Source organism: Schistocerca nitens, chromosome 1, assembly GCF_023898315.1.
Source record: "Schistocerca nitens isolate TAMUIC-IGC-003100 chromosome 1, iqSchNite1.1, whole genome shotgun sequence".
Classification (NCBI taxonomy): domain Eukaryota; kingdom Metazoa; phylum Arthropoda; class Insecta; order Orthoptera; family Acrididae; genus Schistocerca; species Schistocerca nitens.
In genome coordinates, this window is record NC_064614.1 from 260,282,440 (window position 1) to 260,310,004 (window position 27,565).

At 39.9% G+C, this 27,565-nt stretch overlaps 1 protein-coding gene across 2 annotated transcripts in view; it reads left to right on the top strand.

The window, feature by feature from the left end:
• The window catches only part of LOC126247589 (rabenosyn-5-like), a 152,032-nt gene that overhangs the window by 22,553 nt on the left and 101,914 nt on the right, over positions 1-27,565 (top strand). The window contains exon 2 of one of the 2 annotated variants that reach the window (XM_049948494.1): positions 12,618-12,818. In XM_049948494.1, the coding sequence (XP_049804451.1) occupies positions 12,647-12,818 (172 nt within the window). In that variant the 5' untranslated portion in view covers positions 12,618-12,646. Of the gene's footprint in view, positions 1-9,080; positions 12,073-12,617; positions 12,819-27,565 lie in introns of those variants that run through there. The other variant, XM_049948493.1, reaches the window with a different exon arrangement.

Sequence of the window (27,565 nt, forward strand, 5' to 3'; positions counted from 1 at the left end):
ATTAAATATCTAGGCTTAATGTTGCGAAGTGGTACAAAATGGAACAAGTGTATAAAGACGGTAGTTGGGAAAGCGAATAACCGACTCTGGTTTATTGGGAGAATTTTAGGAAAGCGTATCTCATTTATAAAAGAATCAGCTTATAAAACACTAGTGTGACCGATACTTGAGCACTGCTTGAGTTTGTATGGTCCCCACCAGCTCAGGTTAAAGGAACACATCGAAGCACTCTAGAGGTGTGGTGCTTGATTTGATACTGGTATGTTCAGTCAGCGTGCAAGTGTTATGGTGATGCTTTGTGAACTCAAATGGGAGTTGCTGGGGAAAGTTAAGTACAATTTCAGGATGTATAATTGGAGGATCAGACATGGTTTCTTTTTTTTTTGGGGGGGGGGGTGCTCGTAAATAATTGGTAGAACAGTGCACATTAATTTCAGCAGAACTGGTATGCTTACACACATGGTATACCTTTTACATGATAGGAAAAAGCTCTAACTAGACTGTGGCAGTAGATGATGAGTGACTGTATAGGACAGGTCTTGCATGTGGTCATCCATAGGAGAATTGCTCATGGCGGAGATTGGAAACAGGATTGACATAGGGATGTTACATTTGTTGAATTGGTGATAGAATACTATTTTAGATGGGGGTGTGGTTTTGGGTTGGAGATTCCTTACCTCAGAACAAATGAATGTTAGTTGAAGTGCTGGAAAAAAGGATAGGTTGATTCTTTGATATCCTAACTAACCTTCCGCTAACACAGACCATTCATTATTGAATCAAGAAGAGCAGAGGTATTTGTAGGTGGCTGGAAGATTTGTTTAATATAGTGTTTTTTGTAGGATTGTGTCTCATTTAGGTGAAATGTTGCCCATATATGGGAGGAACGTCCTGGATTTGATCAGCTACTTCTCCCGATTACCGTATGAATGGTCAACTCAATTTACTCATTGTTAGAGCTGTATTAACCTGATGTGGAGAATATCCGTTGTCAGTGAACACAGATATCCAGCTCCTTTGCAAAGCTACCTTTATTAGGGACAACAAATGCCTGCTGTACCAGTATTTGAAGGATGCCCATAGTTTGTGAAGGGTGGTGGCAGTGAGACACCTGCAAATAAAGGTCTGTGTGTGTTGGCTTATGGTACTTGGAATATCCCAATGACCCATTATTTTTCCGATTGACTAAGACATATAGAAATGGTAGATCACCACCTTTCTCCACTTCCTTAGTAAACTGAATATTCCCTGGATGGAATTTAGATATTGTAAAAATTATAACAGCTCTTCTTCACTGTGGAGAGGACATACAAGTTAGTGGAACTCAAACCAAAAGTCTCCAGACGGTATGTAGATGATACTTTTGTGGTGTGGTACCACAGTGAACAAGAGGTGTTACAGTATTCTCTACATCAGGTTAGGACAGCTTTAATGAGGAGTAAAAATGATCACTCACAAGATAAAGAAGACAAGGAGCTATTCAAATCCAAGATGTTTCTCTCAGATGTGGACAGAATCCCAAAGAAGCATTATGTTAAAGTAATCTTCAGGCCATCTATAAATAGCTGTACTCTTCACGGCTCTGTAAAGAATGATCTGGATTTGTTTTTTGGGCCACCCGTTTCAATACTAGTGATCTTCGAAATTGGACCAATTTTACATGTTCATGAAAAATTTTCATTTTAACCTCTGTTTTTTGGTAATATCATTGAAACTAACCCATCTATCAATAATGTCATTCATAAAAAAGATAGGGTGTGAGAAATTCTGCATTCGATGAAACCAAAAGTGAGTTTATTGAACCACCCATTTGTGTACAGCTCCTCATTAAAGTTGGACCATTTCTCATCATCAGTGAAGACAATTTCAAATGTAGTTCTTCAGTAATTCTTATGTACACTCTTTTAAATACAGAACTGTAGCAACCCATTGTCTTGTACTTATTTAATATAGTAATAGAATAAAATATTAAAATTCTGTAAAATTTGAAAAATAATATTAAAAAAAGTTTTTCATATGTCGAGGGTTAAGAACTGAGACCTCGTATCTGACAGATATGCTCTAAATAAAAAAAATCAAAGCAATCAAAATTTTTATTAAAAAGTTATGTTTTTGTAGCTCCCCTGTAAAATTTGTCTTTTGTCAGATACGTGGTCTCCGTTCTTAACCCTTGATATGATATAGTGATACCCATTCAACTGATATGAAGGAGGCAGGAAGAGAGAGACGCTCCTTGAAATTCAGTAGTGGTTATTATATTTCCTAATTACAAAATATTACATAAATGTATGAGATGAAAAAGGTAAAAGTAGGTAGGTACACAAATTTCAAATAAGTTGACATTTGACTGTCATTGCACCACCGGCTCCTCAAAGCCCGTAATTTCAGAGTCTGACACCCCATCACTCAGCTCCTCAAAGTCAGTAATTTTCGTCACCTCATATATACAGTCCAGGTCTTCATCAACATCTGGTTCATCAGTTTCACCTGGTTGGATGGAGTTAGTGCATGAGTTCTCCTTGCAGTTGACTCAAATTAATGAGCACTTAATACCAGCCTTCCGACACCCACAACTACCTGCACAGCCCTCATTGCATTTGCAGGAAATTGTTGAGAGAAGAGACTGTGGAGCTGGTTCTTTGAGGTAGGAACGGGACCAAGACCAAACTCTGAAGCCTGCCATCCCCAGAGGAGCGGATCGATCTGGTCTCCTATTCACATTTGTACTTGTAAGCAGGTCCTCAAGCAGTGCTGGCAAGCTGCTTCCAACGTTGGTGGTAGGGATGCTAGGGTGAATCTGGATTCCACAATCACTTTGGAAAACAGGTCGAATCGCACTTTGTCTAAAGTGTCTCCTGCCATACCTCCATAGAGGGTTGTTAAAAATCAGAGGCCAGCTTCGACAATAGCTTCAGCTTAAGTGTCATGCTCTAAGAAAGGTTTGATATCTTCCAGAAGACATTTATTTTTGACCAGTAGATTGACCACCTTCTTCTTGCCCTGACCGAAGAGTGCTGAAGTTGTCACATCCACTTATGGTATGGAGAAATATGAGTGCCGTTCTGATGTTGTTTGCCAGTTTGAAACTGCCGGAACCAAATACTTTTGATGAGGCCTTTCCTCTTCCAGGTTTCAAGAACTATATATTTGTTGATGGTATGGCTAGGGCATTGAGCATGATGAGAAGGTCCGTATCCTCATCAACAACCACAACCTTCTCATGTTCCTGTGATACCTCAAGCACTGTGGCAACAATTAGGTGGTCTGTGTCTTCATTAGCTTGCTTTACTGAGAAGCCTTCATCTTCAAGCCTCGAAATAAGCAAGCTAATGAGACGTGCTTTGTTTCTGTCATTGGAACGGAATTGCTCCTGAGTCATAGTCACCATTATTAACTAGGTAAAGATGACCTCAGGAGTAGTGTGTCTTTTGCTTCGGCGGAGGTGCTCAGCATATTTGATGCTCTTGGTGGGCAGGTCTGCTGGGTAGCCATCGAACACCACACTTGTCGCACTTCCGCTGTAGTGTCATTTTAAATATTCAATGTATTTGGTTAGCATTACCTGGAATGTTTCACCATTCTTCCATACAACCCGATGGAGAAGAAATCCACCATCAATGACAAATACTGCTTTTATGGTCACTAGAGAGCAATAAACTGTGTCACCTATTGGACGGACGCATGATGCTGATGCCTGGTAACTGAACACTCACATTATGCACAATATTCTAGTAAAGCAAAAGCTGCTCTTCCAAATGGTGCATTTTAAATTAAAATCAGAGGTGACCTATATAAATATATTTGCCTCCAAATTTGGTCAAATGTAGGGTTCTGATTTTTTGAAGGTAACTTTCTGGATGATTACCTTAGGAATTACAAAAACACACTTTTGTCATTATTACACTGGCTTGCCAGGCAGAACATATATACAAAGGCAGAATAACAAGGTGCAAAAAGGCTTTGCTGTTTAATAAGGGATTGCCAAAGTTGACCTTAAATTTCTTGCCACGGAATTTACCACTGACTTTGACCAGTTTTTTAATTTTTTTTCGATCTTTACTCATGATAATTTTATTTTTGGGTTCTCTGATAAAACTGATATGTTGTTGTTGTTGTTGTTGTTGTGGTCTTCAGTCCTGAGACTGGTTTGATGCAGCTCTCCATGCTACTCTATCCTGTGCAAGCTTCTTCATCTCCCAGTACCTACTGCAGCCTACATCCTTCTAAATCTGCTTAGTGTATTCATCTCTTGGTCTCCCTCTATGATTTTTACCCTCCACGCTGCCCTCCAATACTAAATTGGTGATCCCTCTATGTCTCAGAACATGTCCTACCAACCGATCCCTTCTTCTAGTCAAATTGTGCCACAAGCTCCTCTTCTCCCCAATTCTATTCAATACCTCCTCATTAGTTACGTGATCTACCCATCTAATCTTCAGCATTCTTCTGTAGCACCACATTTCGAAAGCTTCTATTCTCTTCTTGTCTAAACTATTTATCGTCCACATTTCACTTCCATACATGGCTACACTCCATACAGATACTTCCAGAAACAACTTCCTGACACTTAAATCTATACTCGATGTTAACAAATTTTTCTTCATCAGAAACGATTTCCTTGCCATTGCCAGTCTACATTTTATATCCTCTCTACTTCGACCATCATCAGTTATTTTGCTCCCCAAATAGCAAAACTCCTTTACTACTTTAAGTGTCTCATTTCCTAATCTAATTCCCTCAACATCACCCGACTTAATTAGACTACATTCCATTATCCTAGTTTTGGTTTTGTTGATGTTCATCTTATACCTTCCTTTCAAGACACTGTCCATTCCGTTCAGCTGCTCTTCCAAGTCCTTTGCTGTCTCTGACAGAATTACAATGTCATTGGCGAACCTCAAAGTTTTTATTTCTTCTCCATGGATTTTAATTCCTACTCCATACTTTTCTTTTGTTTCCTTTATTACTTGCTCAATATACAGATTGAATAACATCGGGGATAGGCTACTTCCCTGTCTCACTCCCTTCCCAACCACTGCTTCCATTTCATACCCCTCGACTCTTATAACTGCCATCTGCTTTCTGTACAAATTGTAAATAGCCTTTCACTCTCTGTATTTTACCCCTGCCACCTTCAGAATTTAAAAAAGAGTATTCCAATCAACATTGTCAAAAGCTTTCTCTAAGTCTACAAATGCTAGAAACGTAGGTTTGCCTTTCCTTAATGTTTCTTCTAAGATAAGTCGTAGGCTCAGTATTGCCTCACGTGTTCCAACATTTCTACGGAATCCAAACTGATCTTCCTCGAGGTCAGTTTCTATCAGTTTTTCCATTCGTCTGTAAATAATTCGCGTTAGTATTTTGCAGCCGTGACTTATTAAACTGATAGTTCGGTAATTTTCACATTTGTCAACACCTGTTTTCTTTGGGATTGGAATTATTATATTCTTCTCGAAGTCTGAGGGTATTTCGCCTGTCTCATACATCTTGCTCACCAGATGGTAGAGTTTTGTCAGGACTGGCTCTCCCAAGGCCATCAGTAGTTCTAACAGAATGTTGTCTACTCTCGGGGCCTTGTTTCGACTCAGGTCTTTCAGTGTTATGTCAAACTCTTCACGCAGTATCGTATCTCCCATTTCATCTTCATCTACATCCTCTTCCATTTCCATAATATTGTCCTCAAGTACCTCGCCCTTGTATAGACCCTCTATATACTCCTTCCACCTTTCTGCTTTCCCTACTTTGCTTAGAACTGATATAGAGACTTAGACTTGTAAATGTGAAGTACCTTACATGCATAGCAATGAAAGTACAAACTTAGCTGTACAGAAACGGGTGGTCCATTTCACTTTTGGTCTCATCATATGCAGAATTTATTCCTCTATATCATTTGTATGAACGACATTATTGATAGATGGGTTAGTTTCAACAATATTACCAAGAAACAGAGGTTAAAACAAAAATTTTTCATGAACGTGTAAAATTGGTTCAATGTTGAAGAGAACTAGTATGGAAACGGGAGGTCCAAAAAATATGTGGATAGTCTCATTCAATGCAGAATTTTATGACCTACAATTTTTAATTCCGCTGTGTTTTCGATATTGTGGGTCATTTACGAGATATAATCACAAAACCGAAAAAATACCCCTTTTTCAGGTACATTTTTGCCCCCCCCCCCCCCCCCCCCCGACCACTTTTCCACAACTCTGACGAGGGGGTGGGGGGGAATCTAGGATAGTCATATTGGGCCACAAATGAGGCCATTAAAACAATAAAACCTTTTGTAGCAATTATTTCCGATTTGTCTAATTTTTGGGTTTACCCCTACTGGACTATCTGTCATCTGGCTGCAAGCCTGAATTTTGATGGAATAGACATATCACATGTTGAGCTTCTTTTAAGTACGTTGCTGTTATGAAAATTTACACATCATCATGTTTTTCATGAAAATCTCATATGATGTATTATGGCAAGGTATTTGTCTGACTAACAATACAGTATTGTTTCAAATTCTGCTACAAAAACGTGAAACTTTTGAAGATGAACAGTGTTGAAGTTTAGTAGAAATAACACATATCTGTATATATGGTTACTGAAGATGTCAGTACGTTTACAGTACATGAAACATTTAATTTCTTTTTATCTCTGTGTGTCGGTTTTATCCTCGTAGATGGTATATACAAAGGACAGTGTAAGCCTCATTTAATTTGTGGTTGCTCTGCTTGAGGGAGGTGGAGCTATCACTACATTTTCCCCCGACCCCTCCCCATCTCTCAACCTTTCTCATTCCATATGTGGGATCATCTTCCCTTCCTTCTCTTTCAAAACTGAAAATGCATGTGCCGCATTGATGGCCATTTACCTATACTTTTTTTAGCGGTGAGAGGACCTGTGTGAGTGGGAAGGGTGAGACTTTTGTTTTGGTTTCCACAAGACATTCTTATTATCAAGGGCGTACCCAGGATCTGAACTGGGGGGGAGGGGGGAGGGCAGGTCATACTAGTCTCAGGAAACAAGGACTCGAGACAACATACAGCACTTCTTATTAAATAAAACAGTCTTAAACCAGTGAAAAACTGCTTTTAATAAACATTTTAAGTACAAGAATGCACTTGTACAATCCGAGAAAACATGCAGCATTTCTTATTAAATAAAACAGTAAACTAGTGAAAAATTGCGAATATCTTCTAGGGTGGGGCAGCTGCCCCCCCCCCCCCCCCCCCCCCCCCCCCGCCCTCCGCTGGGTATGCCCGTGCTTATTATGATAGCTATCAAATGTGTAACTGAAGTGTCAATAATTTTTACCCCATGTTACTTTATTTATGTGATATATGCAGTCCGGTCGCCTAGCTGGTTGGTTTTCTTATTTACAGTTGTAGCTGCTGTGGATCACTAGTTAAATTAGATTTTTTTAGTAAAATTTGTCATCTTATGAGCAATCTTAAATAGCGAGTGAGATGGTGCAGTGGTTCAGACACTGGGATCACACTTGGAAGGAGTTGTCATCCAGATTAAGATTTTCTGTGAACTGCTTAAAGCAAATGTAAGAACAAAAGGTTTTCCATGCCATGGTGTGATGGGTGATACAGCAACCAGTATACGGAATGTGGAGAAGAAAATGTTCTTCATTCCGATTTTGAATTACTGTTTATTTATTCATCAGTAACATGTGTTTCACCTAATTCAAGACATCTTCAAATTGGCCTACATTAAAATACAATCAAATTAGAAAGGCTTGAAACTACCTTGAGATTTGACAAAATTAGGAAAATTAAGAATTGGATAAATGTTAATACCATTGATAAAACATCTGCAAAATTAAATTACCATCATCATGTGCATGAAAAATAGTTGAGGCAAACATTTGTGTTAAAAGCGTAACATCCAATAACCTCAAACAAATGGAGTGAGTTAAAAAACCAAAATCTGCAGCCAGTCAGTTTCATGAAAGATGCCTTATTAAGCAAAATGCATGTCATTGATGAATAAATAAACAGTGATTTTAACATTGCAACCAAGACTGTTTCTTCTCCTCAAATGCTAGAATTTTCCTCTGAAAAGTGACATGCCCAAATTTGTTTTCCCTATGATTTTCTCATCCTGGTCTGTGTTCCATCACTCTTGAGTTTTCTATCGATAGGAATTATATCCTGATCTTCTTTTCTTCCTGGTTGATGAGAAAATTGGGTGTTAGACTTGCCTTTTCCAAGCAAAAGTTACTGAATTGTGTCATAAATGTATTAAGCATCTCAACCTGGCTGTGTTCCTTCTCCATACATTACAGATATACTTTTTTGATCCTTGTACAATGTCACAGCACAGTTGGCAACATTGTAGAAGGCCTGTTTACTGAACTGTCCAGTTTCCTTGTTCATGACCTGATGCTTGATATTGTATTTAAATATTGTTGTTATGCTGCCATTAGTATTTTAGCTGTGGCTGTGTTATGAGTTGTCTGTTTATGTTGGTGAAGACTCCGATAAAAATCAGACTGATACTTTTCCACTTGAATGGAATTATTTTTTATTGCGAAGCCCTATTCTGTGCTTTCTGTTGCTTTAATTTACATGGTCTTTTTTATGTTTTTTGTGAAGTCTCTTATGTTCCATATTCTTCACTAAGTCTGTGCTGTGTACATACTTATGCAGTAACTAATTATCATAGTGCTGAATACGACTATTGTAAATTTTATATATCATGGATAAATGTGATTGCCTCTTTGTATACAGCACTGTTTTGTGTGTTTATCTGTTGTGTTGACAAACAGTTATCTTCAATATCGGCCAATAGTGGAGAGTGACAATCTCAAAATACATTTCTATGACAAAGTATATTGACATTGTGATTTATTATCACATGCATATAGGAAACATTCAGATAATTGTTGAAGAGTATTGCTACAGTTTTTCTGAGACATCTTTTGAAAATCTTCCTACATTAGTAGTGAAAACGTAGTGGATATTTTTGCAAGTGCTCTGACTTATAATGAATTAAGAATGGTCAAAGAGATTATTTTACAATTAGTGTTTAAGAAAAGAGATTTCTTCACTCTGTAATTTATTTGTATGTTTTCATTCCAGTTACACCACTGTTGGAGAATACTACTACATTTCACATTAACATGCAGGAGATAACTTGTTCATGCTGCTTACCAAATTTTGTATTATGGAAAACTGGTGTGGTAACCCAAATAATCAATTTCAGTATTTCCATTACTTATTTCACATCTTCTCATAAATAATTTAAATGGCTGAAGGAGGTGAGATAATAGAGGGTTTCCTGTGTCCGATATGTAAGGCAGATTTAGGATCTCCAAAAAGCCTTGAGACACATTTTCAAGAAGAGCACACAGAAGATCAAGATGTGATCAAATCAATTAAAGGTCTGTTAGGAAAGGCAAAGAAGAGAATCCTTAAGTTGGAAGATGAAGATCTACCTGCTGATTTTAGGACCACCGCACATTTACAAGATAGTTTTGAAGTGCTATTGTATGAACCTCAAGAAATAGGGGCATTCAGATCACACTCAGAATATTTTCGTATATTTAGGGGTTCTCGTTTGGAGAGATATGCTGCAGAAACAAATAAATTATTGATTCGACTGGATAAGTTGCTGCGAGATGTACCGGCGGATCCAGTGAAGAGGAAGTTGCATGAACAAGCTATAGTACCATGGATTGATGATCGAGATGTGAAGCTTTGTCCTAGCTGTGCAAAAAGTTTTCATGTTGCTCGAAGGAAACATCATTGCCGTCTCTGTGGAGCTATTATGTGTAGTGAGTGTTCTCATTTTCTTGAGCTTGGTGTTGCTAAGAAAATGACAGGTTCTGGATTTGGTCATGATCTTTCTTGTACTTCATCCAATGTAGACAAACAAAAGAATACAAACAGTGAGGCTTTGGAGCATTCCAGCTCTGTGGCCAGTCTCAGTTCTGTAAAGTCATTTATGGATAATATGACTGGTGAACAGAATTTACGCCTCTGTGTGCACTGCAAACAACTTTTGGAAGCCAGGGAGAAGCTGAAAGAAAATCGAAGCCAGAAACCAATAATAAGTCAGTTTTATGAACGCCTTGCGTCATATATAAAAGAAGCCGATGAGATGGCTGAAGTGTATTTTAAAATGTGTGAATCTTTGCAGTGTGGGGAAACAGCACATACCCAAGAAGAGGCACATATTTTAAGGGGAAAGCTTCTGAAATTAGCTGAAAACATTGACTCCTTAAGTAAAAAGATCACAATTCTGGGCACGAAAGATGTTGAAAATCCCCCAAAAGGTAAAAGTTTGCAACTTCAGAATATGATAAGGGTTGCATCTGTAGCTTACCTGAAAGAGAAACTGCTTGGTTTGTCTTCTCCTACAGAAGGGCAACGTATAAATAACAGATAATGTGTTGAATATTTTATAGAAGGGAAGAACAAATATATGACCAAATTCTACATTCTGCATAGTTTGTAATTTGAAATTACTCTATGAATGTGGATTCATTACTCCCATTAACTTAAGTGACACTATGGAAATGTACTGTGATTTTCTTTTGCTACATCCATGTTTATTATGAAATGTGGAGTAATGAAAGAGAGAATAGTGAATACTTTGTTATTGAAATATGTGTATTTTGATGGTTAAAAGTTCATTTCCGGTACTGTTTCTGCTAAAAGTTTGAATCCACAGTTATTTTAGTATAGAAAAACAGTAGAAAAAAATCAGTAATGTTTGGTGTTATTACTACTTATAGAGAAATATCAATGACAGCTAGAGTAATAGTCAAATATTATGGTTTTATAAATGTTGCACAATAGGGACAGACTTTTGTAAACAGTTTTAAGATGTGTAGAAAATGCGATTTATTATGGTACATTAATGTTGTAGCTATCAAGTGTCTAATGTAATTACAAATGATACATAATTGTTTTTGTATTTTCCTAATTATTATATAAGTACATCCTCTTCTATAAATTGTACATTACAATTTAGATATTGTCATTTTATTCATGGATTGTATCAGTTGCCATGATATTATTTTAGTCAGAATGTGTCCCCTGTGTTCATATCATTGCATGTAACATATGTTGTTATAATACATTTTGGTAACTAGGTCTGTAGTTCCTACAGAAATTAAAAGAAAATATTATTTGTAGTGGAGGCAGGGGTAAGTCACTTACCTTAATACCTCAATGTGTCGTGAAAAATAATAGTTACTGGTTATTATCACACTTGCTTAAAAACAGATGTCTTAGCATAAATATATGTACATGAGAAGCAGAAAATAGTAAATAACAGAGGAAAACCATTCACTCACACACAGAACACACAAATGTATGACCACACCACAACCAAAATAATGAGATGGATGGCAGCAGAAGGGGAAGCATAAACAATGCTTCATATCAATGGAACGATATGAAAAGTATTCTTAGGGACAACATGATCGGGAACAGATGAGAAAAACAAAGTGTAAAAGAGAACAAAAGCTCCAGATATCAGTGTACGGTACCCATCAACTTACACTCACAACAATAATGTGATAAGGGAACTTTCTTATAATTTTTTTTAACTGAATAGGAAAGAACAAAGAAAATAAGGTCACAGGCATTACAAGGGGGTAACAAGAAGTAGTAATGGAAGTGAAACATAACGTGAAATATTCTTAAGAAAATGAAAAGCACCGTTTATTATTTTTTCTTTTATCATTACTGGTATTTGCTACTAGCTGTAGCTGCTGTTGCATACATTCCATTTTTTCATACCTTTGCGTGTGGGCAGTAGCTTAATTGTCATTACCACTAACTAAACAGATACCTAAAGTTCTGTTGTTTGTGTTCTTAAGTGTGTGTGTGTGTGTGTGTGTGTGTGTGTGTGTGTGTTAGAGAAACTTTTAATAGTGAAGGGAATAACAGTTTTGCATGTTTTGTTTCTCTTGTGTGTGAAACAACTGCTCTGTAATTTTCTAATTACATGTAAGAAGAGAGCTTATTTCTGTTCTCAAAGTTAGTGTTTTTTTTGTATTTATTTAAATAAAGCAGATAAATTTGCATCAAAATTCTGTGTGAGTGTGTGTGTGTGTGTTTTTTTTTTTTTTAACTGATAAAAAGCAGATTTTTTACGCATTGTAATACTGGTGAAACATATTGTACATTGCATGGTGTGTTAGTAACAAAAAGACAAAATATTCTTGGTGAACATTGTTTTGTAATAGTAAGCTTGCTTTCAAGGTGAGAATAACTGTTTATATACATCTTGTTTTAGTTTGCATAATAAGTGAATTCTGTCAGAATGATTTATAAAAAGATTCCTGTTGAAAATATTTTGTAAAATATTCACTTTGTCTTTAATTCTGCTTATTTGTTAGAAGCAGTGTAGTTACATTGATTGCTTAATCTTTCAAATGTTGGTGAAGTTTCTTTTCACTTAGCTTCCAACCAAGTGGGTACGAGAATGTCAATAGTCTGTGTTCAATTTAAAAACCTTGTCATATTTATTTGTGTTTAATAAAAGTATTTTGAAGATACTTTAGAAGACTGTATACTACAATTCAGTTATTTTGTAATGTTTAATGTTAGTTCTCTCACAGTAGCCTGTGCCTTTATTTGTAATTTGGCATGTACCTGTAACAGGCACTGATTCATGTACTGGAATCAGGGAAATGGCTGAAGTATTTAACTTCATGATTGATCCAGATGAAGACATTTCTCTGCATGAAGCAGTCTTGAAAAGTGACTTCGAGAAAATGGTATTTCTGTTAAATGAAAAGCCTTCAAGAATAAATGAAACTATGGGTGCAGTTGGTGTAACACCTCTTCGTTGTGCAGCTGCAGGTGCGTGCTTATAAAATTGTAAACCACAAATGATAATGAGACAAGTCATCAAAATATATTATTATATTCTTTCTTTCTAATTCAGTCAAAATATATGACTTTTTATCCTTTTTTTGTAATATTAAAATTCCAACAGCTCCGAATGTGGAAGAAAGAATGAAATAAAATTTTAGCAGTGTACTTATAACATACACAAAACAAAAGACTCACTAATTGAGAAAAGTAATATTTATCCCTTGAGTTGTGCGATAAAATTTAGTAATGTTATTTAGCATAAAAAGTAGTTGTATTATTTAGCATCATAAAAGCTACAAGTTTGAAAAAAAAAATTTATTTATGGAATCGTAATGATTGAAAAGACATTTTCAGTCTATCTGTAATGTTTATCAGATAAATGGGAAAGTGTCTGAAAATTTTGTCCCCACATAACCACCTTTTATTTAATCAAAGAATTTACTTTTAATGAAAATTGATTAAGTGAGACCCACTCAGCTAGCCATGCGGTCTAACGTTCTGCTTCCTGAGCAGAAGGCATGCCAGTCCCCAGCACGAACCCGCTCAGCGGATTCGTGTCGAGGTCCGGTGTGCCGACCAGCCTGTGGATGGTTTTTAAGGTTGTTTTCCATCTGTCTCAGTGAATGCGGAATGGTTCCTCTTATTCCGCTTCAGGTACACTATATCGGTGATTGCTGCATAAACATTGTCTCCATGTATGTGTACACCATAATTACCATGCAGACATTTGGGGTCACACTCGTCTGGTATGAGACGTTCCTGGGGGGTCCACTGGGTGCTGAACTGAACAATAACCCTGGGTTCAGTGTGGGGTGGAGATGGGGTGGGTGGACTGCTGTGGCCTGTTGTGAGGTTGTGAACCTGAGGGCTATGGCAGGATGAAGCCTCTCTGTCATTTCTAGGTCCCCAGTTCAATACACAATACACACAATTAAGTGTGACTGCAGTTTATTATGTACAAGTGCTACCAGCAAATTCCATGGATTTTGCAATTTTGGGACTCTAAAATGTATAACTTAAGAGGTATGGACACTTGTTCAGTAGAAGAGTTGTGTTTCATAGTAACACAGATGAACAAATGCTAATGAAGAAAGAAAGGAAGGAATATGGGGTTTAATGTCCCGTTGACATTAAGGTCATTAGAGATGGAACACAAGACCAGATTGTATCAAGGATGCTGAATGAAATTAGCTGTTCCCTCTCAAGGGAATCAACCCAGCATTTGTCTGGAGCAATTTAGGGAAATCATGGAAAACCTAAATCTGAATGGCCCAATGCATGTTTGAACCATTGTCCACCCAAATGTGAGTCCAGTGTACTAACCACTGCACCACATTGCTCAGTGAATACTTGCTCATAACTCTAAGGTATGCACTTTAGAGCCTATATTTACTAGACTCTTTTGCTCTGAATGATCATTCCTGCCATATCCCTGAATACTGACCATTCCTACTAAGATGCCCTCCTTATCCACTGAGTGGGCATATTGAACTGAAGCAGTTTCTTGGCTTCCAGTCTTAGGATAACAAAATAATGTACTCAGACTACCAGTTTTCAGCCAGTAATAGCCTATCTGAGATCATTAAAAACAAAAGTGAAAAAGTAAATATTACATAAAAACAGGTAATTTAATAAGATACCAGACTGTTACAATTAAACTGATGGTGTTCTGAGTGCTGCAGTGCAGGCTGTATACATCGCAGGAAGTTGAAACATTTGTAGATATGTCAATTAATCATGGTGCTCTTAGAGTATGCTGAAAAAAATAGTATTCCACATTCTGCCACAAGGCGAAAATATGGTGCTATAATCAGTCAGAATGTGAAATGTTTCCTATTTTGACAGCAGTATGCTGTTTGCCACTTGGCGGCACATGTTGTTTTGTATTGTGAAGTGACAGTTGGCTGTAAAGGGTTAAGAAGTTTGAATTTTTCCGTATGAAGAGCAATGGCTAGTGAGAAGAAAGACCACGCACTGCTGGTGAAGTTGTTTTATCAGAACAGCAGCGACAGCAGTGCTGCATTGTGGGAGTATCGATGACAGAAACGATTGCAAAGAGGTCCTGCGTCAATAAATGGGTTAAAAAATTTAATGAAGAAATCTGAAGAAATGGGTGAATTAAGTGGTGCAGCAGGGAGAAGGAGGCACCCCATTCCCATGGCAGCTGTTGAAGAGTTGCTGTAGCTATAGCTGACTTTGCAACACTTGCCTCAAATTCTGCAGCCAGTGCTTGAGATGTGTCATGACTATTCTCTCTCCCCTGCTCAACAGTTGTGTTTTGCAGGAACATCCACTGCACTTACTTATCTGACTGTCTGGTAAGGACCTCCTTGTGCAACATTTCCCTACAGCTGTGCAAGAACCCAACTGTGTCCACATCACTATTGTAATGCAAGAAGGTGTGACACCACATGTCACATGCCCTGTGAAAGATTTGCTTTGAGAAATGACCACATCGCTAAGCCATCTCCAGATGCGAAGCCTTCCAGATCCCCCAGCCTAAACCCATGTGACTTCTGGTTGTAGGGCTATCTGAAAGATCATGTCAATCAGGATGGTGTATCGCTCTCATTACGTCAGATATATTGTGAGCAACTCTCAACCTTGTTGTGTTATGGATGCGGCATGTTGCTGAATCAGGAGACTGTAATGAATACGTGTTGTTATTTGTGACCATATCCTAATAAATGTGCCTGGACCATCCATATCATGTGTTTGATCATTCCTCAGTTTTTTGTGCACCCACACCACATTCTGACTGCTTTCAGCACCACATTTTCACTTGGTGGCAGAAAGTGGAACTATTATTTTTTCAGCATACTTCATGAGCACACCAATTTATGAACGTCCTCCAGTGGAGCCCATACTGCAGCACTTGGAATGCCACCAGTTTAATTACAATCATACAGTATAAACAAAACATAGAACTGAGTCAAAATAGCATCATCGTGAAGAATATGTAAGGTTAGCTTGGCATCCTTGTAAAATGTAATGGATACAGTGCAGATAAAACCACTGGATAATAGGAAGCATCATTTGAACAATACAGCTACACACAAAAGGTTGAGGTGTAGTTGCAGCCAGTGACAGCTCATGCAAAATTTTACCAGTCTACTACCTTTTGACTTGCAAGATTAGTAAGCATAAGTAAATTGAACTGTCTAAATATATTTAAATTTTATAATTAATCTGTTAACATTGTGAAGAATAAAATAACGTGAAAAAAAGAAGAAAGTGTTGGGAACTGTACACGAGTTGACAAAGTACCAGTTCATGGCTACAGAACCGTTTTGTGTAGCACTGCTCAAAAAATCCTTCATACTCTGTGCTTAGAGAACTTAAGCTTTATTCACGTGTTTACATGTCCTGTTCCGCTGACTCTTGGATTGCTGCTGCAGGTAAATTGCTGCCATATCTCACTGAATAAAAAAAATCAAGTATTTATCATACATGCCTTTTTGCACACTGTCATTTTCAAAATACCTTGTTTTGATATCTTGAACTGTCTATGAAACATGATGGTTGTTATGAGCACTTGATTCTTGATGTGTAGGGAAGAAATGTGGATGCCTTGCATGACCACCCAACAGATATAAAAACTAATGTCATGAAAATTAAATGAGAAATCATTCTGTTCTCAGCTTTTTTATAAAATTTTGATATCTTATCTACATTTCATAAAAAGCTGTGTGTGGACTAAATCGACCATAAGCAAAGTTCACGCAATGTGTTTTTATCTCTGCAGACTCTTTAAAATTTCATGCAATGTTTTATTTAACTGATGCAACACAGTAGCTATGGTGAATAATGAAAAGAAATTCAGTCCTTTATTGAGTGGAGAATTAAGCTGTGAGATGTGCAAAAATCAAATTTTTTCACTGAATGATTTTCTTAAAATCGGATGATAAGTATTTCATAGTGGCCAGAATGCACAGGTAGCAGCATTGAGCAAGCAGTAACAGTGATGACAAAGTTGCTCTCGGCATGTAATGTGGAGAGCACACATGTAGCAGTCAAAGGGCTAAATTTCATAATTAATAGTTTAACACCGAAAGAGGGAGGGGGGGGTGAGTTGATAGCAGCGGGTTTCAAATCTGAGCTCACAAACTGCCAGTCTATCCATTAGACCAGTCTGCCACTGCACCATTATGACAAGTGCTCACCTAAAATTCGTCACACACTATGCTTCCACAATCCTTTTACACAGAGTTTTCAGCCTGGTTCTGTGAACAATGTAGTGCCCTCAGTGGCAGCAGGAGTTACATCATTTTGGAGCATAGCAGTCGAAAACATGCGTCCCTTCTCTGAGTTGATTGCTGCTTGGTTAACTCATCATTTGAGCACTCGACACTGGTTTCTAGTTATCACAGAGAAATTGCCACAAAACATGTTTTCATTCATCATATTTGGATACCAGCATTCAATATGAAGAGAACTGGTGTAATTTTTGTTCAATTTCTGGCTCTCATTCATAAAGAAATGGCATAATTTAGTGCAATATTTACAGTGTGCTGTAGCGCATGATGACTGCCCACCATTGGTTGCTGCACATATAACATACACATGACAATGGTTTCATTTATGTTTTCAATACTATCATATGAACTTTTATGCATTAATGTAGTTTCAGCATCATTCAGTTCAATATTTGTTACCATTAAATAGATGTTACCTAATGCCTTCTTTGCTTGTTCCAGTATTAACATTCTAAAATTGTATAATTTGCAAATTTCTTACAATGCCTGTTTTGAAATTTTCAATGTCATCTGTGACCCTAATGGAAAATTCGTAGCTGATAAACTGAAACTGGGCACTAAAAAGCTTGTTGCTTACTTATGAGTGTAAATTAAATGCTTAGGATATGTTTCTGGAATGTGAGAACATTGCTACAAGTTGTGTGATGAATATGTAATGTACCACTCGGGAGGACAATTTAAAAGAAAGGAATAGTAGAAGTGGCTATGACAAAAGAAGTAGCTAAGTGTTGTAGTGGCTGGAGATGCCAAATGTAGTGGTTGGGTGCCAGGAGGTGCCGTATTAAAACTCGGCGAGAACTTTCCAAATTATTTATTGTTTTTTACTACCATGCCCTCGTTCCTCCTGATCTGCGTCACAGGGCCACGCAATGCTGAGGAAGCACTCCAGCAGCCCGTGTAATGCAATGCTGTGTTGAGCCAGTCTTGTATGCCAGCGGAGTTGCGTAGTTGTCAGGATGCTGCAGTTGACTTGGTGGTCTGTGTCCCTGTTGACTCAGCTGTCTCCATCCTCGTTGTCTCCGCGCCTCTCCGAGCTGCCGAGTGGCGCACTGACAACTGCAAGATGGTCCGTGCCTTGTTTTCTTGCCGGCAATGTTTGAGTCGCGGCACCAACAAGCGCCTACAATCCGGCAACCGAATCTGCAGCCCATGCCTCGGGATGCGTCCGGCATGTGTCAGGAGCCGAGACTGCTGCCCACGGTAGCAAGCCGATGAGTGGCCCACCGCTGGCTGACTGTGGGCCCCGCGCCGGCCTCAGAGGGTCAAACCAATGACCCGCTGTGGACTGGGACACTGGCGCCCCATCTGTTGCTGCGTGTAGCCCGGTGGTGTGATACATCCCGCCGTCCAGGAGAGCTGCCACACTTGAATGAATCTCGTTAGAAAACGGCACATATTTATACTCAACTGTGTGCCTCTGTTTGCCAATGCGCCGCTTTGCGTCATATAGGCATAACACTTAGGTTGGCCAGTGGTCCCCTTCTGCCTGTGACTTGCGCCATGAAAACTGCTATGTGTGCCCTCTCCAGCAGTTCTACACCTCTGTGGCACCTATTTGCCTTCACAATTACTGGTATGCGTAACTCACTGCAATCCGGTTCGTACCTGGCTATAACTTGTTCTCAGAATATCGCACAAAACTGACTTTCCCAGCCCTAAACGATGGTGCCGCTACATTATTCCCCTCTTCGGAAAGACCCAGTCTCCGGGTCGATCCTTAACTGGCTCTTAACTTGTTTGGATTGGCACCTGTGGCATATTTCCTTTCTACTAGAAAACTTAAATGTGGTTAATGCCCTCTTATAACCATGACATGAAACAAAACGTGAAAATTCCTTACTGGGCGACCACTGCTTGATCAACCCCTTACCTACATGCCTTGGTATCTAATCCACTGGCTCTTGGACTACCCTTGGTTCCCTTTAGGAATTAGCTCTCTGCCTGATGAGAAAGAAAACAACACATAACAAAGTTAAGGCCGCGATGACACTTGGCACAGAGGTGCTCAAAATGATCGTTATTTGCCGTTGCCTTTCCGTATACTGAGCTACATATTGCACTAGCCGTTTGGCTGCTATGCACCCCTCTTGCTCTAAAATGAACTGGTTTACAGATCTCAACAGACCTGGCCCCAGAGTTTGATTTAACAAGATCAGAGTCTGCCTTGGCAAAACCTCTAAAGTGGCTTCTGGCCAGTACAGCTGTGGCTATGTAACATTCAATTATGTGCCTCCTGAAATTGGTGTTGCAGGGGGAAGGTTGGTCCTATTATGTTACACTTAGTTTCATTGATTAAAATTCCGCTCCCCTCGAGCTCTGTACTTTTCGCTTCTGCAAATACTCCCCACTCAAAACAACTTGCTACTACTACTACTTCTCGTAGGTGGAGAAGATCCAATGCATCCCAACCCGTTGCAAGCTCAATATTGGTTCCGCAATGTCCCTTGGACAGTCTATTCCTTTTCCGCTTGCTAAAAATAACTGCACCGTGCACGTGTCCCATATTTGTAGCTTCACAGATTTTCCTCCAACATTCTCTATTTTTGATCCAAACTCAACACCGTGTTACGACTTCTGCACCACTCGTTAGCAGCAGACACAGTGACTGCACCAAAGACTGGCACACCGCTGATCGCACTCGGGAGCCTCAGGCCACCAGTGCTCCGCTGAAGCCAGGATGCCCTGTGATTGGGATGAACTCGGCGCCCCAGTACGGCACGCCCACAGAGCCGCATCACCATGAGGTCAGCTGCCGACGCCTGCTGCACTGGTGGCTGGGAAGCCGTCAGTCGCGATGTCTGTGAGGTCCCGTCATGGACGGACCACGCGCCATGGGGCCGGGTTGCCGTGAAGTCCAGGTGTCAATCCCCGGTGGCGCCTGTGACCAATACTGCGCTGCGTCCGGTCCTGCTGGAAGTTCTCACTGTAGTTAGTCAGCCATGGTGCCGACCGAACTCGGGCCGACCTCCAGAGCTGAAGTTGACATCTGGCGGTGAATGGATGACTCCTGTGAGCTGGAACAGACTTCCGGAATCGTCACCTACAAAGACTGAACATTCGGACATGGACCATGTCCGTCCTCAGATCCGAGCTTCTTTCTAATGGATTCTCTCTGTTGCTGCCTGCGCTCCACTATTTATATCCGGCAGGAGGACATTTTTTACCCTCGGTGGTAGCTTTTTGTTATTACTCCCGCAGTATATTGCAGCGTAACTTAGCGTGCTGGCCTCACTTCCCTTACTCAGCACTCTCCAGGCTTCGCTCGGTGCTCGGTCTGTGTGCTTCCTTGTGTCAGCCTGTGGGTAGACTGCTGCTGTCAGCAAGGCTATCTGTGCGTGCTTACTTCGCAATGCCTCAGTTGCTGGCGTGCCTCTGTTTTGCCATTCTCCACTGCATGAAGCAACGCTTACTACATGTGGCCGCAACAACCAATTGTGTGATTATTTTCATCCTTAAATTTACATTTTATGAACTGGTGCAATAAACATGACTTTCCTGACCCAACACAGTCAATAACTAAAAATTTAATCAGGACGACTGTGACATCATTCAACACATATTTATTATGGCTTTGCCACAAAATTTACTCTGATGCATCTGTTTCTCCAGAATTGTGGTTGGTTTCTCCTCCAACAAAACACCACATACGTCAGACGCTACATGTCCCTTTTCAGTGACCTGAGGACAGGGATCACCATCACCCTTCCTCCCTCTTCAAAAGGACTGCTGTACCTAGCAGGCTATATTCGAAAATATGTATAAAATACAATGCCTAATTAATCTATGTAAACCCAATGATACATGACAAGGAAAAAAAAAAAAATAAAAAATAAAAAAATAAAAAAAATACTCGACTACTTGAATGAGATTTTCACTCTGCAGCGTAGTGTGTGCTGATATGAAACTTCCTGGCAGATTAAAACTTTGTGCCAGACCGAGACTTGGGACCTTTGCCTCTTGCGGGCAAGTGCTCTACCATCTGAGCTACCCAAGCACGACTCAAGCCACATCCTCACAGCTTTACTTCTGCCAGACCTCGTCTCCTACCTACCAAACTTTACAGAAGTTCTCCTGTGAACCTTGCAGAGCTAGCACTCCTGAAAGAATGGATATTGCAGAGACATGGCTTAGCTACAGCCTGGGGGATGTTTCCAGAATGAGATTTTCACTCTGCAGTGGAGTGTGCGCTGATATGAAACTTCCTGGCAGATTAAAACTGTGTACCGGACCGAGACTCGAACTCGGGACCTTTGCCTTTTGCGGGCAAGTGCTCTACCACTTGCCCGCGAAAGGCAAAGGTCCCGAGTTCGAGTCTCGGTCCAGCACACAGTTTTAATCTGCCAGGAAGTTTCACTCTACTACTTTCTAGATCGCAAAGCATATGGGACTTCATGCTGTACTCTATCTTCTGGTTTTCTCTGTGCTTAGTACCTCTCTTCACTCTCTCTTTCTTCCTATTTCCTTCCTGTGACAGGCCTGGAATCACATCAGGGCAACCCATAAATGGCCGTAACCGCCCAGTGTGTACTATCGTCATTCTAGTTGGCAGCTGAAGCTTAACATTAATGGGAGATGTGGTTTCAACAACTTGGTATGGCCCTTGATACCTCCTGAGGAACTTCTTCATTTTTCCTTTTTGCGTATAGGGGCTGGACAGCATTACCCATTGCCCCACTCTATACTGCGGTAAATTTCCTTTCTGCTTTACTGTGTCTTCCTGCCTTTCCGAAGCCTTTGTATCCACCTTTTGTACCCATTTCCAAACATCCTGAATTGATCTAGTGAACTGACGTACATATTCACCGGTCCTTCCTTTCTGTAGCTTCACTAAATCAAACGGTGATGCATTTGTCACGCGTACACTACCTCATATGGAGACAAATTGGTATTTGTATGGACTTTTGCATTGTATGCGCATACAATATGCTTCAAATACTTGTCCCACTGATGGTGATGAGAATCCACATAAAAACTCAGCATCTTCACAATTGTTCTGTGTACCCATTCTTTCCTTCCGTTGGCCTGTGTATGCAACGCTCTCGTCCTCAGCTTCTTTATGTTAATCAATTTACACAGTTCCTTCAATAAATCCGACATGAAGGTGGTCCCTTGGTCAGTAATTATTGTCTCCGGTACACCAAACTTCAAAATCCAGTTGTTTACTAATGCTTATGCGACCATTGCTGCCTGTTGATTTGGCATAGCCACCATCTCCACATACCTTGAAAAAATGGTCTATTATTGTCAGGACGAATCTGTTTTTATGGTGTTCGCCTAAAAGGTCCTAAAACATCTATCAACAACAAAGAGAATGGACATGTTGCTTCCAGTAATTGTTGTGGCTTTATCTGTTTCCGGCTCAAATGTGCTCTCTGCGCACATGGTATGCAATTCTTGACATTTATTTATTTATTTATTTATTGTTCCGTGGGACCACATTAAGGAGAAGTCTCCATGGTCATGGAACGAGTCAATACATGAAATTATAACACGATTGTAGAAACAGATAAAATGAAATATAAGAAACATATTCGGGCGACAAGTCGTTAGTTTAAATAAAGAAAATTAATAATGTAACACTGGAATTTGCTTAATTTTTTAGCTCTTCCAGGAGCTCCTCGACAGAATAGAAGGAGTGAGCCATGAGGAAACTCTTCAGTTTAGACTTAAAAGTGTTTGGGCTACTGCTAAGATTTTTGAGTTCTTGTGGTAGCTTATTGAAAATGGATGCAGCAGAATACTGCACTCCTTTCTGCACAAGAGTCAAGGAAGTGCATTCCACATGCAGATTTGATTTCTGCCTAGTATTAACTGAGTGAAAGCTGCTAACTCTTGGGAATAAGCTAATATTGCTAACAACAAACGACATTAAAGAAAATACATACTGTGAGGGCAATGTCAAAATTCCCAGACTATTGAATAGGGGTCGACAAGAGGTTTTCGAACTTACACCACACATAGCTCGAACAGCCCGTTTTTGAGCCAGAAATACCCTTTTTGAATCAGTAGAATTACCCCAAAAAATAATACCATATGACATAAGCGTATGAAAATATGCGAAGTAGACTACTTTTCATGTTGAAATGTCACTTATTTCAGATACTGTTCTAATGGTAAATAAAGCGGCATTTAGTTTTTGAACAAGATCCTGAACATGGGCTTTCCACAACAGCTTACTATCTATCCGTACGCCTAGGAACTTGAACTGTTCCGTCTCGCTTATAACATGCCCATTCTGTCTGATTAAAATATCAGTTCTTGTTGAATTGTGAGTTAGAAACTGTAAAAACTGAGTCTTACTGTGATTTAGCATCAAATTATTTTCCACAAGCCACGAACTTATTTCATGAACTACATTATTTGATAACGTTTCAATATTACACACAAGATCCTTCACTACCAAGCTGGTGTCATCAGCAAACAGAAATATTTTTGAATCACCGGTAATACCAGAAGGCATATCATTTATATAAATAAGAAACAGCAGTGGCCCCAGCACCGACCCTTGGGGAACGCCCCATTTAACAGTGCCCCATTGGGACTGAACATCATTACCGCTCTCAATATTGCGGAGGATTACCTTCTGCTTTCTGTTCTTAAAGTAGGAGGCGAACCAATTGTAAGCTACTCCCCTTACTCCATAATGTTACAACTTCTGCAGTAATATTTTGTGGTCAACACAGTCAAAAGCCTTCGTTAAATCAAAGAAAACACCTAACGTTCGCAACTTTTTATTTAATCCGTCCAAAACCTCACAGAGAAAAGAGACTATAGCATTTTCAGTTGTTAAGCCATTTCTAAAACCAAACTGTACATTTGACAGCAAATTATGTGAATTTAAATGCTGCAGTAACCTTGTATATACAACCCTCTCGATAACTTTAGCAAACACCGATGGCATAGAAATGGGTCTATAATTGTCAACATTATCCCTGTCTCCCTTTTTATAAATTGGCTTCACTACCGAGTACTTTAATCGGTCAGGAAACCGACCACTCCTAAAGGAAAAGTTACAGATATGGCTAAGTACTGGGCTAACATACATGGAACAATACTTCAGTATTCTGCTAGATACCCCGTCATATCCATGAGAGTTCTTGGTCTTTAGTGATTTAATTATTAACTCAATCTCCCTCTTGTCAGTATCATGGAGGAGCACTTCAGGTAACAGTCTCGGAACACTTTTTTCTAAGAGCGCTATATGATTCCCTGTTGGGACTAGGTTTCTATTTAGTTCACCTGCTATATTCAGAAAGTGATTATTAAATACTGTACATATATGCGACTTATCAGTAACATGGACATCCCCACTACGCACTGATTCTATATTCTCGACCTGTCTCTGCAGACCAGCCACTTCCTTTATGACTGACCATATGGTTTTAATTTTATCCTGAGACTTAGCTATTCTGTCTGCATACCACATACTTTTTGCTTTCCTAATAACTTTTTTAAGCACCTTACAATACTGTTTGTAATGGGCTGCTGCATTTAGATTTTGACTGTTTCTAACGTTTTGATATAATTGCCACTTTGTTCTACATCTCCTTTCCTGCCTCTCCACCAATACCTCTCCGCTACTCTCCTATTCATCACTCTACACCCTCCATGGCCAGATAACACGTGATTATGTGCTCCCTCTAAAACCTCACCCCTCAACTTCGGTGGCACTACTACCCTTGGCCCTAACTTCATTTCGCTGCACAGGAGAACGTCTTCGTTTCCCTGCACAGGAGACTGTTGTACATATTAAATTGTGGCTGTGTCCGATACAATTTACAATCGTTGTCTGTGTCCTGTAATTCTTGCCATACCGCTAGGTCATAACCTATGACTTCTACTTTCGCCACCTTCCTACTTAGTGCATTTGCATTACTGTGCTTCTTCCCAGGCTTGTGCACCACCTCGTAGTCGAATTCCCTAAGCCTCACAGCCCATATAGCGAGTCTAGTGGATGGATCCTTCAACCCTAACAACCACTTCAATGCAGTGTGATCTGTCACTACCCGAAATCTTCTCCCATATAAATAACATTTAAAATATGTGATTCCATAGATTACGCTAAACATCTCCCTCTCTGTTGTTGAGTAATTCCTCTCTGCTGCATTCAGCTGCCTAGACGCATAGGCTACAGGATGTTCTTTCCCATCAATTTCCTGACTAAGAACACACCCCAATGCTTGATTCGATGCATCGCATGTTAGTATAAACTCCTTTTCAAAATCTGGAAACACAAGAACTGGACTTGATGTTAACACTTCTTTCAGTTTGTCAAACGCTTTCTGACACTCTTCTGTCCACTCAAATTTCACACCCTTCCATAACAATCGCATCAACAGCTGTGCTAAATCTGCAAAACCCTTCCTGAACTTTTGATAGAGATTGCAGATTCCGATGAATGACTGCACCACCTTAACTGTTTTTGGTTCCCGAAAATCCCTTACAGCCTGTACCAACCTCGGGTCTGTTCGCACTCCTTCCGTACTGATAATATGACCCAAATATTCTTCTTCTAATGCAAACTGACATTTCTCCAGGCTCATCATCAAACGAGCTGCTCTTAACCTCATAAAGACTTCTCTTAACCGCTGTCTACGTTGCTCCATACTACTTGAAAACACTATAATGTCATCCAAATAGACCAGACACTGCCGTGGTTTCAAACCCATCAAGACACTGTCTGGCAACCTCTGAAACGTTGCTGGATCATTTCTCAAACCAAATGACATTCTAATGTACTGGTAATGGCCTCCAGGTGTAGGGAAAGCAGGTTTGAACGATCCTCTGGAGACACCTCTAACTGATGATAACCACTTGTCAATTCCACCATAGAAAAGTACTGGCACTGTCCTAAGTGATCCAAAGTCTCCGATATGCTTGGAATGGGGTATGCGTCCATTACTGTCTTATTGTTTAGGTATTGGTAGTCACAACAGAACCTGTATTTCTTCGTTCCATCCATAGATTTTTAGGCACAACAACAATGCCGCACCCCAGCAACTATTACTATGCTCTATAATACCGTCCGCAAGCTGCTGATCAATGAAATCCTCCACAATCAGCTGCAAATATCTCGGTATTCTGTATGGTTTATGGTAAACAGGTGCTTCATTCCCTGTTGGTATCCTATGTTGAAGTAATGGAGTTGCTGGTAACAGCCCTTGAGGAAAAGACAAATCCCTAAATTCCCACAATAATTCTTGCACATGCTCTCTTTCTCCTCCTTTCAAATGCTTAATTTTGCCACGCAATGCAGTTCTATTGACAGTTAGTGGTTGATCTCTTCGCCTACCTCTCGAACACCAGTCTTCGTCGTCTGGCACATCCAAATTTGCTACTAAAAGTCCTTTCCTCAAATTCGCATCTAGAGCGCTAAAATTATCCACGTTCACAGGAACTACTCTCCCGTCGTTCCCGTCCTGTATGCGTACAACACTTAAGTTTCACAAAACAACCCAGTGAACCCAAAACTTCGTTATCCTCCAATGGTTCAATAACACATACTGTACCCATAGGTAGATTTGACTCCACACTTACCCAAAGCGACTTCCCGGTGCCACTAGACCCACACTCATACGAATTAAGACTTAATGCTAATGTACATGGTTCTGTTGGTTTGTTCATTACATTGAACACCCCTCGTGACAGTTCTGCATTGACAACAGTTTCCCCTAGTGGAAATAACATTCCACCAAGTTCCACAGTTTGTCGTCCAAGGTCAATTTTGGCATGATGTTGATGCAAGAAATCTACTCCTATGATCATGTCGTAGCCCTTGCTTACCCATGGTACTATCTCCATGCTTCGGACTTCCTCTATTCGAAAGTCAACCGTCACCAACCCTAAAGGTGTGATGTCCTTATCCCCCACTCCACGCAACCTATAATGTGGTGGGTCTAACTTCCTATGTCCCATTATATTCTTAGTAGCCACTGATACGTGCACCCCTGTGTCCAACAAAATCTGAAACTTTTTAGGTCCTACGGATCCTACCACTGAACATTCCACCTCTGCATACGTATTCGTGTCATTGACATTAAACAGGAGCTCCCTTAGGTGGGTCTTGGACCCCCTCTGCCATTTAAGGCTTGTCCACCTCTTCTATCTCCACTTCTCCATCCTCCATGCTGCTGATTTCCACCCCTTCCTCTATTCCTTGGTGACTGGGTACATTGGCTCTGCACATGTCCTGTACGACCGCACTTATAACATTTCACACCCGCTGCAAACACTGTTTGCCTCTCGTGTACCCCTGTTGCCACATCTATTTACTCACATTGAATTGCCGGCTGAATGGCCGAATACAAATCTTTCGAAGTCCCTTCACGCACTATCTGCGATATATGTGCTGGAAACCCTTTCAGAAAAACATCAGGTGCCCTTTGCTCGGCCTCCTGCAACAGAACACTATTCGCTTCATCGCTCTGACCCAACTTGTAAGTATACTCATTAATCACATCTGAAATTTCCAAGTCC